The sequence below is a fragment of the Liolophura sinensis genome, chromosome 6 (genome assembly GCF_032854445.1).
Source record: "Liolophura sinensis isolate JHLJ2023 chromosome 6, CUHK_Ljap_v2, whole genome shotgun sequence".
NCBI classification, from domain to species: domain Eukaryota; kingdom Metazoa; phylum Mollusca; class Polyplacophora; order Chitonida; family Chitonidae; genus Liolophura; species Liolophura sinensis.
In genome coordinates, this window is record NC_088300.1 from 63,880,418 (window position 1) to 63,893,669 (window position 13,252).

The 13,252-nt window shown below is 37.8% G+C and overlaps 1 protein-coding gene across 3 annotated transcripts; it reads right to left on the bottom strand.

Moving 5' to 3' along the window:
* Positions 1-1,655: 1,655 nt before the first annotated feature.
* Positions 1,656-13,218, bottom strand: LOC135468454 (heparanase-like). 3 transcript variants are annotated; one of them, XM_064746721.1, is made up of 10 exons: positions 13,128-13,218; positions 11,781-11,926; positions 9,980-10,144; positions 9,095-9,293; positions 7,852-7,899; positions 6,792-6,995; positions 6,069-6,183; positions 4,531-4,649; positions 4,058-4,201; positions 1,656-2,038 (listed from the first exon to the last, which is right to left on the bottom strand). In XM_064746721.1, exons 3-10 carry the CDS (start codon positions 10,029-10,031, stop codon positions 1,879-1,881), a joined length of 1,041 nt encoding a protein of 346 aa, XP_064602791.1. In that variant the 5' UTR covers positions 10,032-10,144; positions 11,781-11,926; positions 13,128-13,218; the 3' UTR covers positions 1,656-1,878. The 3 variants fall into 3 exon arrangements, with proteins under 3 accessions (XP_064602791.1, XP_064602793.1, XP_064602792.1); XM_064746723.1 differs by lacking the exons at positions 11,781-11,926; positions 13,128-13,218 and having other exon boundaries at positions 9,095-9,276; positions 9,980-10,738; XM_064746722.1 differs by lacking the exons at positions 11,781-11,926; positions 13,128-13,218 and having other exon boundaries at positions 9,980-10,738.
* Positions 13,219-13,252: the final 34 nt, after the last annotated feature.

Sequence of the window (13,252 nt, forward strand, 5' to 3'; positions counted from 1 at the left end):
AAGCCAAACTCAGAACAAGAAAGCAACTACTATTTGTCATCGGTGCAACATTCTGCACGAAAGAATCAGTGTACAAACTTTTAACTTCCAAGAGCAAACCATTTGAATTGTGAAGGTGTTGAATTCTTGATGTATGCCTTTTAAGACGTTTGATAAATTTGGGCCCTTTCTATTATACTGCAATTCTTCATTTTTTTCGCATCTTTGCAAGAGGTTTATTCAAGCAAATTCTGAGGGCATTATTCTGTGTAGGCTAATAAACATACTTTTATCAGATTATACTTTTTAGAATGCCCTGAAATTGGCCAATCCAACCAATGTAGGAAACATCTCCAAAGTGGTAGTTGCCACGTGTTGCCATGGTGGTTGTGCTGAACTGGTTCCATTTATTAACAGCTTTAAGCCATAAACGTTAAAAGAGGTAATTTATAATAAAATTATTTATTTGATAGCACCAAGTAATCGATAATCAACAATAAGGAAAATAACATTTTGTCAACAAACACAGACATATCCACTTACGTTATTGGGTTTCCATACATGGAAATAAATTGTGCCATATGCATATACAAATAACTGACACTGTATTACCAGTTGACATGATGGGCATGTTGATAAACACATCAAAAATTTTGAAAAACACAATGTGTTTTAAGTTGTATTCAAATTACATTAAAAATGTGTGAAAAATAAGACTGGTCTAAAGCATAAATTTTTCAATGTTGCATATGGCTGTAGACGTCACAACTCACATAAACACCCAGGCTCTCCTACATCCTCGTCTGACTCATGATACGTGGAGCAATGTTTTAGCTAAATGCAATACCGGCTAAAGTACCGATTGTTTGAAATCATAAAAAGTTCAAACATTGATGTGTAAAAAAATAACTTTTAATGATCACATTTTGTTTTAACGTGCCATACCCTCACAACAGCCTGATCAAAATCTCCACCTGTTTCCACATCTGACTCACACTGAATCAAAATACATGTATACACATATTTATCTCTCTACTGACAACTTGGGGGGATCACAGAGACTACAGCGTTCATGTACTGCAATACTTGATAAATTCTATGACTTTCTGAGACCTTTTCAGAATTTCATGGCTTTTCCAGGGTTTTCATTATTATGCTATGCTTTCCACCTTCTTATTTGACCATTTAGCTATTTGCAAATCTTCTGCACTGCTATCATGCATTAACAACAAATTAAAACCTTGCTTCTTTTAAATGTAAAGAACCTGAAATCTAAACCAAGCAGTCTATATCCAGTTTGGAAAGTTTTTTGTCATTTTAATAAATTTTCAGAATAGACATCCAAAAAATTCAATGACCTTTACACAAATTTCAAGGTCTGGAAATTTTAATTTCAAATTCAATGACTTTCCAGGAATACATGAACTCTGGGTGAGGATAAAATACAGAGAATATATTTTAATACATACATGCATCAATGATAAAATACAGAGAATATATTTTAATACATACATGCATCAATGATAACTCACTTTAAGGCATCCAATAGCATCCGTCTGGAATCAGTTCAAGTCCAGATCAGTAAATGGTTTAGTGTTGAGAGTACCCGATAATACGTTTGAACTTTCATGGCTATTAAATTTGTGACAGATCTAGTACTAGATCTAGTACCAAAATGAGCTCCGTCTTTGTTACTTTGTTTTTCAAAGGTCATAAAACTCTAAATTAAATGTACGGCGTAAAATACCAATCAGATAAATAAATCTAAACTAAATATCGGGTCCAAGTCAAATGTCAGGACCTCTAGATCTGATTTATTTAAGAGTTCCTAATTTATGCTCGGAAATGCCATTAAACAGTATGAAGAACAAAAACTGTACAATTCATGATGATGACATGTCACATGCAAACAGTTACATTTGCATCAGGTATAACCACAAAACCAAACGTCAAGGCTTCCATGTGTACAGGATTTCCAGCAGGCCACGTCTGAGGCTCTAACCTGGGTAGTTCACTGTCACTGAGCATCTCCAGTACCTGTCCATTCAGTCTCACGTTTCTAAAATACAAGATAATTATCATAGAAACAGATTTATAACAGTTCACATGGGCAACGGGACTGGAGCGGTAATTCTCCATGACTCACTCAATGATCTTTAGTATATCTCCAGTACCAATCTAACACTTCTGAAATACAGAACACACCACACTACATTACAACGTCATCCTGTACAATACACTGTCCTGTCCACTTTATAAATTTATTCCAAGATACAGCGTGTTAAAGTGACATAAAACAAAATTTGAGGTTTTTCTGATAAAACTGTGTCTACACTAAAGTAACAAAACTTTCATTTCCTTGAATTTTTCACAAACCAATCATGTTGCTGCAGAGAGGTAAAAAAGTATGTGGAATTCAATTCAATTCAATTCTATACAATTATTACAGTAAATTAAAAGCAACTTTCCACCAATCAATCACCTTCTCCATTACAAGCTGTATGACTGGGTGACTAGATGGTAAAAAATTCCACGTTAATTACTGTATTTTCTACTTAATTTTATGAACTTTTACTTTTACTGAATTGCAATTATGAATTCTAAGGTGACGTTTTCCACTTTTATCTTCGCCTTAAGAATAAATTCTTTTGATGTCGAGTTTATCAATAAAGATCTATCAACTTCTTTTTTCCTTTCTTTCACTCTGAATTTGTATGACATATATTAAACCTGATTCATTTTGATCTATTTTATTTAATTGATTGTATTGCCAGAATGAAGAGTTTTTCACTCACGCGATGGCTGTCAGTTTCACGGGTAGAGAAGTGAAGTGAAGTCTGGAAAGTTACTGAAAAACTTTGCCATATGTCATGTACAGATATGCACATCGTATTGGATATAGTACAGATATGCACATCGTATTGGATGTCGTACAGATATGCACATCGTATTAGATATCGTACAGATATGCACATCGTATTGGATATCGTACAGATATGCACATCGTATTGGATATCGTACAGATATGCACATCATATTGGATATAGTACAGATATGCACATCATATTGGATATCGTACAGATATGCACATCGTATTGGATATCGTACAGATATGCACATCGTATTGGATATCATACAGATATGCACATCCTACTAGATATTGTACAGATATGCACATCGTATTGGATATCGTACAGATATGCACATCGTATTGGATATCGTACAGATATGCACATCGTATTGGATATCGTACAGATATGCACATCATATTGGATATCGTACAGATATGCACATCCTACTGGATATCGTACAGATATGCACATCGTATTGGATATCGTACAGATATGCACATCGTATTGGATATCGTACAGATATGCACATCGTATTGGATATCGTACAGATATGCACATCGTATTGGATATCGTACAGATATGCACATCGTATTGGATATCGTACAGATATGCACATCGTATTGGATATCGTACAGATATGCACATCGTATTGGATATCGTACAGATATGCACATCGTATTGGATATCGTACAGATATGCACATCGTATTGGATATCGTACAGATATGCACATCCTATTGGATATCGTACAGATATGCACATCCTACTAGATATCGTACAGATATGCACATCCTATTGGATATCGTACAGATATGCACATCGTATTGGATATCGTACAGATATGCACATCCTATTGGATATCGTACAGATATGCACATCCTACTAGATATCGTACAGATATGCACATCGTATTGGATATCGTACAGATATGCACATCGTATTAGATATCGTACAGATATGCACATCGTATTGGATATCGTACAGATATGCACATCATATTGGATATTGTACAGATATGCACATCCTACTAGATATCGTAGAGATATGCACATCGTATTGGATATCGTACAGATATGCACATCATATTGGATATCGTACAGATATGCACATCATATTGGACATCGTACAGATATGCACATCGTATTGGTAAAAGTTCAGTGACATTCAGTGCCTTCATACAATCTGCAAATGGCGTCACAACTGTCATCTACCTCTTTTAGAAATTACCTCGAAAATATACCAGCTGCCCCGTCTGGTGTCAGCAGATACAAATGAAGGTCGTACTTCTGGAACTGGGGGAGCTTGACCTCCACATCTGTCTTGTACAAATTCAGAATGTACAGAGTTACTGCCCCTGGTTGGTACTGGGATCTGAAAAATAGAAAAAAAATGACTAAAGTGGAATCAGGAAACAAAATACACTCTCTGAAACTTTCTCTTAACAAAAAAGAAACAAAGTCACTTCTGTGAAGTGCAGAAAATGTCTTCATCTGAGCTTTGTTTTATAGCCTAGACACATGATGTGAAAGGACGTTTCATAAAGTCACATAATAATTGTTTGGCATCCGTCATTTCACAAACATGTGTACCACTAATGAAGGTCCAAAACTGGGACCTGTGATATCAATGAAGGTTTATATGAACCCACTCACAAAGATATCGTCTACACCTCATACAGTGATCCTTCTGACACACCTTACCTGCTCTGGCTACAGGCACAATGAGCATACACCCTGACCCACCGTGACGAGTTGCTAGTGGCAACCTGAAGAACTCGTTGACCCACAAGCCTCTTGTAAAGTAACATCAGCCAGTAATCCTGTGAACAAAGTCTGGAAAATAACAAATGTATTTTGCCCTTACCCCTAACTTATTAAGAGAGTTGACTATTAGTATTAGGAACAAAATAAATCTGAAGTCATCAAGACAGAAATCATGACCATGCTGAGCAGAACCTTTTGATATTCCCTAATGTTTCAACTGATGTTCACTCCAGATCTTATAGCAGCATCCGTGCTACAAACTGGAGATATTCCCTAATGTTTTATCTGATGTTCACTCCAGATCTTATAGCAGCATCCGTGCTACAAACTGGAGATATTCCCTAATGTTTTATCTGATGTTCACTCCAGATCTTATAGCAGCATCCGTGCTACAAACTGGAGATATTCCCTAATGTTTTATCTGATGTTCACTCCAGATCTTATAGCAGCATCCGTGCTACAAACTGGAGATATTCCCTAATGTTTTATCTGATGTTCACTCCAGATCTTATAGCAGCATCCGTGCTACAAACTGGAGATATTCCCTAATGTTTTATCTGATGTTCACTCCAGATCTTATAGCAGCATCCGTGCTACAAACTGGAGATATTCCCTAATGTTTTATCTGATGTTCACTCCAGATCTTACAGCAGCATCCGTGCTACAAACTGGAGATATTCCCTAATGTTTTATCTGATGTTCACTCCAGATCTTACAGCAGCATCCGTGCTACAAACTGGAGATATTCCCTAATGTTTTATCTGATGTTCACTCCAGATCTTACAGCAGCATCCGTGCTACAAACTGGAGATATTCCCTAATGTTTTATCTGATGTTCACTCCAGATCTTATAGCAGCATCCGTGCTACAAACTGGAGATATTCCCTAATGTTTTATCTGATGTTCACTCCAGATCTTACAGCAGCATCCGTGCTACAAACTGGAGATATTCCCTAATGTTTTATCTGATGTTCACTCCAGATCTTATAGCAGCATCCGTGCTACAAACTGGAGATATTCCCTAATGTTTTATCTGATGTTCACTTCAGATCTTATAGCAGCATCCGTGCTACAAACTGGAGATATTCCCTAATGTTTTATCTGATGTTCACTCCAGATCTTACAGCAGCATCCGTGCTACAAACTGGAGATATTCCCTAATGTTTTATCTGATGTTCACTCCAGATCTTATAGCAGCATCCGTGCTACAAACTGGAGATATTCCCTAATGTTTTATCTGATGTTCACTCCAGATCTTATAGCAGCATCCATGATACAAACTGGAGATATTCCCTAATGTTTTATCTGATGTTCACTCCAGATGATGTAGCAGCATCCGTACTAGAAATCGGATTTGAACACACCACATCCTCAATGGTCAAGGGCCTGACCATCTTGAACCATCTAAGGCCCCTCACAGAACCCCACAGTGTCAAAAAGTTACCTACAGTTGTACTGGAGATCAGACTACTTACTGGGAATGGTGTATAGTCCAAACGGTCTATCACTGCATAGTTGCCCTTGTAGAAAGACTGTCTGATTACCACATCTACCCTATTCACTGCTGATAATCCCATCCTGTCTAACCACCTGTAAACAGGAATTCAAATGAAAATTTATCTTGAAAATCTAAAATTTTCAAGATAAAAATAAAAAAAAAATATAACTGATTTATTTATTTGATTGATCTTTTACGCCATACTCAACAATATTTTTTTCACTTATACAATGGCAGCCAGCATTATGGTGGGAGGAAACCAACAGGTTGCTGGCAGACCTATCCACGTACGGCCGGAGATGAAGCCAGCATGAGTTGGACTTCAACTCTCAGCAACCACATTGGTGAGAGGCTCCCGGCTCAATACGCTGCATTAGCGCACTAACCGAGCCACGGAGGCCTCTCCTACATAATTGTGTCTCATTTAGTTATCTGTGCATTATCTCACACATTTTTTTTAAAATATTTTTCACAGATTTCACCCGTCACCTGATCAGCTGCGAGTGGGACACTTTAGCAAAACAAGTCAGTGTGATGAACCTTAATACACTTCAGTGGAAATACATGTATTTGTCAGTAACAAACCAACATGTTATGGAGGGATATGTCTCTTTGTTTGTTTTTTTGTTTATTTACTTGATTATTGCTGATGAACTTCCCCACATGTCAAGCAGACATGTCCCATGCTCAGCTTACTTACGTGAAGCCAGCTATGTATCTGTCTGAAATGCAAGGGGCTCCACTGCCAGATGACGACCCCGCCTCCCCAAGCCATAGACGTTTGCCACCAGGTGAGGTGGAGTTGATGATGGACTGAGCCAGAGTTATCTGCCCCTGCAGGCTGTCCAGTATTGTAGGATCTACATAGTCCTCAGCCGTGGCTGTCTGGCTCCTCACATAGTAACTTGCAACAAAAATGTTTTTTTCTAATTATTCCTTTGATTGGTATTTAACAGTCAAGAATTTTTAACTTCCATGATAGTGATCAGGTTTATGGCTTGAGAAGTGCCCGGAAATCCACAACCATTTGAAGATTCCTGCCAGACCTTCCCATGTACTGCTCGACAGAAGGCCAGCATGAGCTGGACTTAAAATTCACAGTGACCATATTGGCTCCTGGGTCATGAAGTTGGTAGTTTAAAATCCGCACTGGGCCAGCATATTTTCAATACCAGATTCTAAAGCATCTGCTTCAGGAGGCAGTTGATCCAGGGTCAATCCTGGGTCCGCTCACACCAAAGACCTTAAAACAGGAAGTTATAACTTTTTCGCTTGGCGTTCAACATGATGGGGATAGTGGAACAACTTGGTTAACCCATATCAGTACAATGGCTTGGGTGGGGCGGCTTACTTGGCTTCGGTAAGGCATCTCAGTGAAGCTGCACTAGATAAAATAGTGGTGGAAATCTGTCCTGCAACAAGGGGGCACATTACACGCACTCTAAGGACTTCTTCATAGTCATATTACTGAAAAATTGTACTACATTAAACCCCACGCACTCACTGACCCACTCACTCGCTCAATACTAGGTTCTAAGTTATATAAAGTTTTAGCCAATGTGGCTATTCTTTTGAATAAAGGTGTATATAAAAAAGAAGTTTTTACTTAATCAGCTAAGTTATATCAGTAGGAAACTTAGCTCAGTAAGTAGGAGTGAAAAGGAAATTCTTATATATATATATATATATATATATATATATATATATATATATATATATACATATATACATCAAGAAGGGGTTGGGCTGGAAAGACTTACTGATGAAAGGAGATGACATCCACAAACTGAGCACCTGTGTGGAGGAACCTGTATAACACAGGACAGTTATCACATACTGTAAATTTTTAACTTTTTCGACCTCTAAAGCAATTTTTTCAGTTGAATTTATGTGTGCACTTATTGTGAAAATGACGCTAAAATTGACCTGTTTGTGTCACCAAAGATGCACAAAATCATTTCTCTACACCCCATAGTTCACCCAGGATGTTTCACCTAATTGGTTGCAGAGGTGGTTGGAAAGGTTCAAGACTTGTATGTATGGCTCTCATCAACTTCTTAAAGAGTAATAAAAAATAGGCTCCAATACTACAGAAAATGAAATACTGGTAAAATTCTACCAAAGATTAATCTCCACACTTTGCCTGGTTCTGACAGTTCTATTGATCTTATTTGCAAATATGGTGTTAATGTTTTTTCTTTAATTTTTTTTTCAGGAGAAAAGAGTATATTGAAAATATTTTTATGAGGTGGGTATTTGGGACAACCTTTAGGTATGTATCGTCGTTGCATGATAATGTTCTAAAAAAAATGATGTATGTCACATAAATTTATTTGAATATAAATTTGTTGTTTATACCCAAACATAGGCATGAATATGAATTATGATAATATTCAGAATCATATTAAAAATGTAAATATGATCATAATCCTGGATGAACACATATTAACTGAAAATATGAAATTTTAATGGAAATATTAATATTATTTATTAAACATGTTATATCTTCATGCATAACATTATTACACAAAGACTATATGTACCAAAAGATGGTCCCAAATACCCGCCATACAAACACTATTTCCAAGAGTCTTTTTCTCTTGAAACAAAAATCTAAAAAGAATATTGAAGACCAGATCCACAACTAACTTTTCGCACTCTTCACTTGAAGTTTGTTACTTTTATGCTTTCTCTACCCATAAACTGGGTATTTATAAGCTAGTGATGAATTACTTCTCCTTAGGCTCAGCAGTAGCCTTTGGACCATTTTCAAGGTTCTCTAAGCCAACATGCCAACATTAATGTTCAATTAGTGACTACATTAAACTTAATCCAAAGCTTAACAAAAAAAGGTTTCCTTTGACACTAACATGACACCTTCGTTAACACCTGTGTCACAGTTTCATCTCTCCTTTTCTCTCACTAAAGGTTGGTTTATACTGTACAGTGTGAACAGGTAAAAAATTTTTTTAGGGCGTCATGCCTCATATTAAAGTATCTTACCCTTTTAAATAATCCACACTGCTGATTGACAGCCTGTTTGCATACTCTGTTTTGATTGGTCTTGTCACATCTGGGCCAATCAGAAGACTGCTTTTATAAGAAGGTATGGTTTGCATAAGTGTTCGCAGAATACCAAAATCTCGCCCTGCTTGCCTAGGGTTCACAGTGGTGTTAAATTCGTGCTGGAACAGATCAGGCTCTGGGACAATTAGAGGAAAATAAACACAGAATTAATTAAAGGCCATTTTATCTGAATTTTTTTCGATTCGATTCGATTCTGAGTTGAACTTTATAAATTTGAGATTTCCTTCTATCTATGTCATCTTTGTAAGAGATTCTTCTGAAGTTCACCAAGGCAATCTGTACTTATGCACATAAATGAAATACCCAAACATTAAATACTGAGATTGTGGAGAAAAAAATTACTGGCATGATATGTCAAAGTTCCATATGGTAACTCTTATCATTTGAAGAAAAAAAAATGAAGAAATAAGAGTAACTTCAACAGTCCTCAGTTATCTTTACACGCAGCCATTTTGAAGTTTTGACATCTTTCACTTCAACCCTGGTACTTGTTTACATGTATGTTAACATTTATGTCCAACTTAAAGTTATTCTGAATGCACTGGCAGGGAAACGGTTAAAAGATCAAGTTACATTTCTAAGGTAAACGACCAAAAATTTCGCCCATGGCTAAGTCACACATTTTGCCTGAATCTTAGAGATTTGTGGATCTTAGAAAGGTATTTTGAGGTTTTGTTGATAAGATGATGCATGTAGGTTACTAGAAATACTAATATTTCTTTACCTCTAAAAAGTCAATTTTTGGGGTGAAATTTTACGTCATTAACCATAACCACCCATCTACCTATTCACATATCCTACCATTTCCCAACTCCAAATGCATTTGATATCCTTTCTGGTCGGAGTATTTCATCAGTGCCTCAGCATTAGACGGATCCCACGAGGAGCCATTTCGTAACAACAGGTTCAGTCCAAACACAAGGTGCCAACCAACATCAGACACAAATTTGTTGATCTGATCCCATTCTGAAAGTGAAGTCACATGAGAAACAGATCATGCCTACTGACCAATTTCCCTGAGGTTCAATTTTATGCAGTGACAAACCACTCTGAAAATGGTGGCTCTCATAACTTTCAAACACTTGGAATGTGATGAAGTTTTACTGATCTGTAATGCTCGTGTTTTGCTATTTTGGGGTGGGGGTGGTTTACTGTTTTTTTTATTTTTCGAATAATATCACCATTGCTTTATCCCAGAAAATTTTAATTATTGCTATAAGCAGATGTAGTCCGTGTTGCTTTTTGTTTTTCTTTAAAGTTAATTTAATTCTTGAAACATGTGTGACAATGGAGAAAGCTGAAAACAAAATGTTTAAGCACATTATTCATGGAAATTTCTATAATATTTTTGGGTCAAAATTCAGCATACATGTATCAAAACTAGTTATAGAATGCAACATTTTATCTGTTGTCTTGTACTTCTTTGAAAAGAGCATGCTGTTTACATCAATAGACATAATGTGTTAACAGATGTGAACAGGTGATAAAATCTTCGAAAAAAAATTAACATATCAACCCGAGTGACATGATTTGAAACCATTAAGTCAGTGGGTTATGGTGCCCAGGCAGACATTCAATCAGCAGAGTTTAGGTGTCTGTAAATGTGCATAACAGTCCATACCTGTGACAGTGAAGCTACCAGATTCTGTACAGCCATGTCCTGTCCACTTTAGGCCACTTACCTGTCGCAGTCAAGCTACCAGATTGTCTACAGCCATGTCCTGTCTGCTTCAGGCCACTTACCTGACGCAGTGAAGCTACCCGATTGTCTACAGTCATGTCCTGTCCGCTTCAGGCCACTTACCTGTAGCAGTCAAGCTACCTGATTGTCTACAACCATGTCCTGTCTACTTCAGGCCACTTACCTGTCGCAGTCAAGCTACCAGATTGTCTACAGCCATGTCCTGTCCGCTTCAGGCCACTTACCTGTAGCAGTGAAGCTACCCGATTGTCTACAGCCATGTCCTGTCCGCTTCAGGCCACTTACCTGACGCAGTGAAGCTACCAGATTGTCTACCACCATGTCCTGTCTGCTTCAGGCCACTTAACTGTTCCGGTCAAGGTATTAAATTGTCTACAGCCATTTCCTGTCCGCTTCAGGCCACATTACCTGTAACAGTGAAGCTACCAGATTGTCTACAGCCACGTCCTGTCCACTTCAGGCCACTTACCTGTAGCAGTGAAGCTACCCGATTGTCTACAGCCATGTCCTGTCCGCTTCAGGCCACTTACCTGACGCAGTGAAGATACCAGATTGTCTACCGCCATGTCCGGTCTGCTTCAGGCCACTTAACTGTAGCAGTGAAGCTACCCGATTGTCTACAGCCATGTCCTGTCCGCTTCAGGCCACTTACCTGTAGCAGTGAAGCTACCAGATTGTCTACAGCCATGTCCTGTCCGCTTCAGGCCACTTACCTGACGTAGTGAAGCTACCAGATTGTCTACCGCCATGTCCGGTCTGCTTCAGGCCACTTAACTGTAGCAGTAAAGCTACCAGATTGTTTACAGCCATGTCCTGTCTGCCTCAGGCCACTCACCTGTCACAGTCAATTAAGCTACCAGATTGTCTGGAGTCATGCCCTACACGCTTCAGGCCTCTTACCTGTCGCACTGAAGCGACCAGATTGTCTAGAGCCAAGTCCTGTCCGCTTCAGGCCATTTCCAAACACAAGCCTATCTTCATCTGTACCTCCAAATCTTACATAACATGGTCCCAGTGCCTTGGCCAGAGTGAGCAGCTTAATAGAGCTGTAGTGTGTGACCAGAAAAATAAAAACTTAAATACACATACTTTAATCAACCAGTTATGATAATGATCTAACCTAGACTTATATTTATTTATTTATTTATTTGATTGGTGCAGGAATATTTCACTTATATTACGGTGGCCAGCATCATGGTGTGAGGAAACCGGGCAGAGCCCGGGGGAAACCCACGACCATCCGCAGGTTGCTGCAAGACCTTCCCACTTACGGCTGGAGAGGAAGCAGTCTTATATTACAGACATGAAAATACTTACATGTAATAAGGATGCAAACACCCTGATTCTCCAACTTTGCACATATGAAAGAGCAACTTTCAGTACTATTTATGCACATTTTTAAAAGTATAATTTTATGAGTCGACTCAGAAAATTGCTTTCAGAATATGCTTGAATAAACACCCTGTAAACATGCGAAAAGGTTAAAGAATTACAGTACATGTACTACTTCAACTATATATCCTTGCCACAAAATAGCTTGCAACATTGCCTATTTGATGTTAAACCATAATAATCGATTCATTCTTTCAACTATGAAATCCAAAACAGCTCAACAAACACATGCAAAATTTTTACACTAAAATTTTCTCGTGAAAAAATTATTTATTTTCAATATAGAGGTCAGAACCTTGGACATGTATTTATAAAAATCTAATTACAAATTTGATTAAAATGACACATGAACAGTTCCGAGCTACTAGAAGATCATGCTGCATACAGTACTACAGCTGATATACATCTAGAACAGCTAGAAAGCCTTATGTAAATGTATATCACTGTTGCTGTCGTAAATCAGCTTTGCAGATTTGCAGATACTGTGCACAAAAAATAGCATGCACTCACAAACTTAAATTTATCTATAATTTATAAAGCCAATAATTAAGTTTTTTGAGCTTGTTTTCTATCAAAATAAAAGTGAAAACAATGTACATCAATCTTCATGCCCATAAGCATGTACCTCGGCTGTACCTCAGATACACCTCCTCAGCTGTACCTCAGGCGTCATATTTTTTACCGAAAATTTACAGACTACCAGTACACCTCCAGTGTGGTGTACTATAGGTACTAATCTGCATAACTGGCAGTACCTCAGATACACCTTCAACACACCTCACATACACCTCAAGCATACCTGAGACACACCTCAGTTCTGATATGCTACACCCCAATTGTACACCTCAGATGTACCTCAAGTATATCTCGATCCAGTACAACTTATAAGGGTAAGGGAGTGCATCTCGATGGATTCAGTTTCATCAATTAATGTCATACTTTTAAATATCCCACATCAAGAAATGAGATGAAGAGGGGCT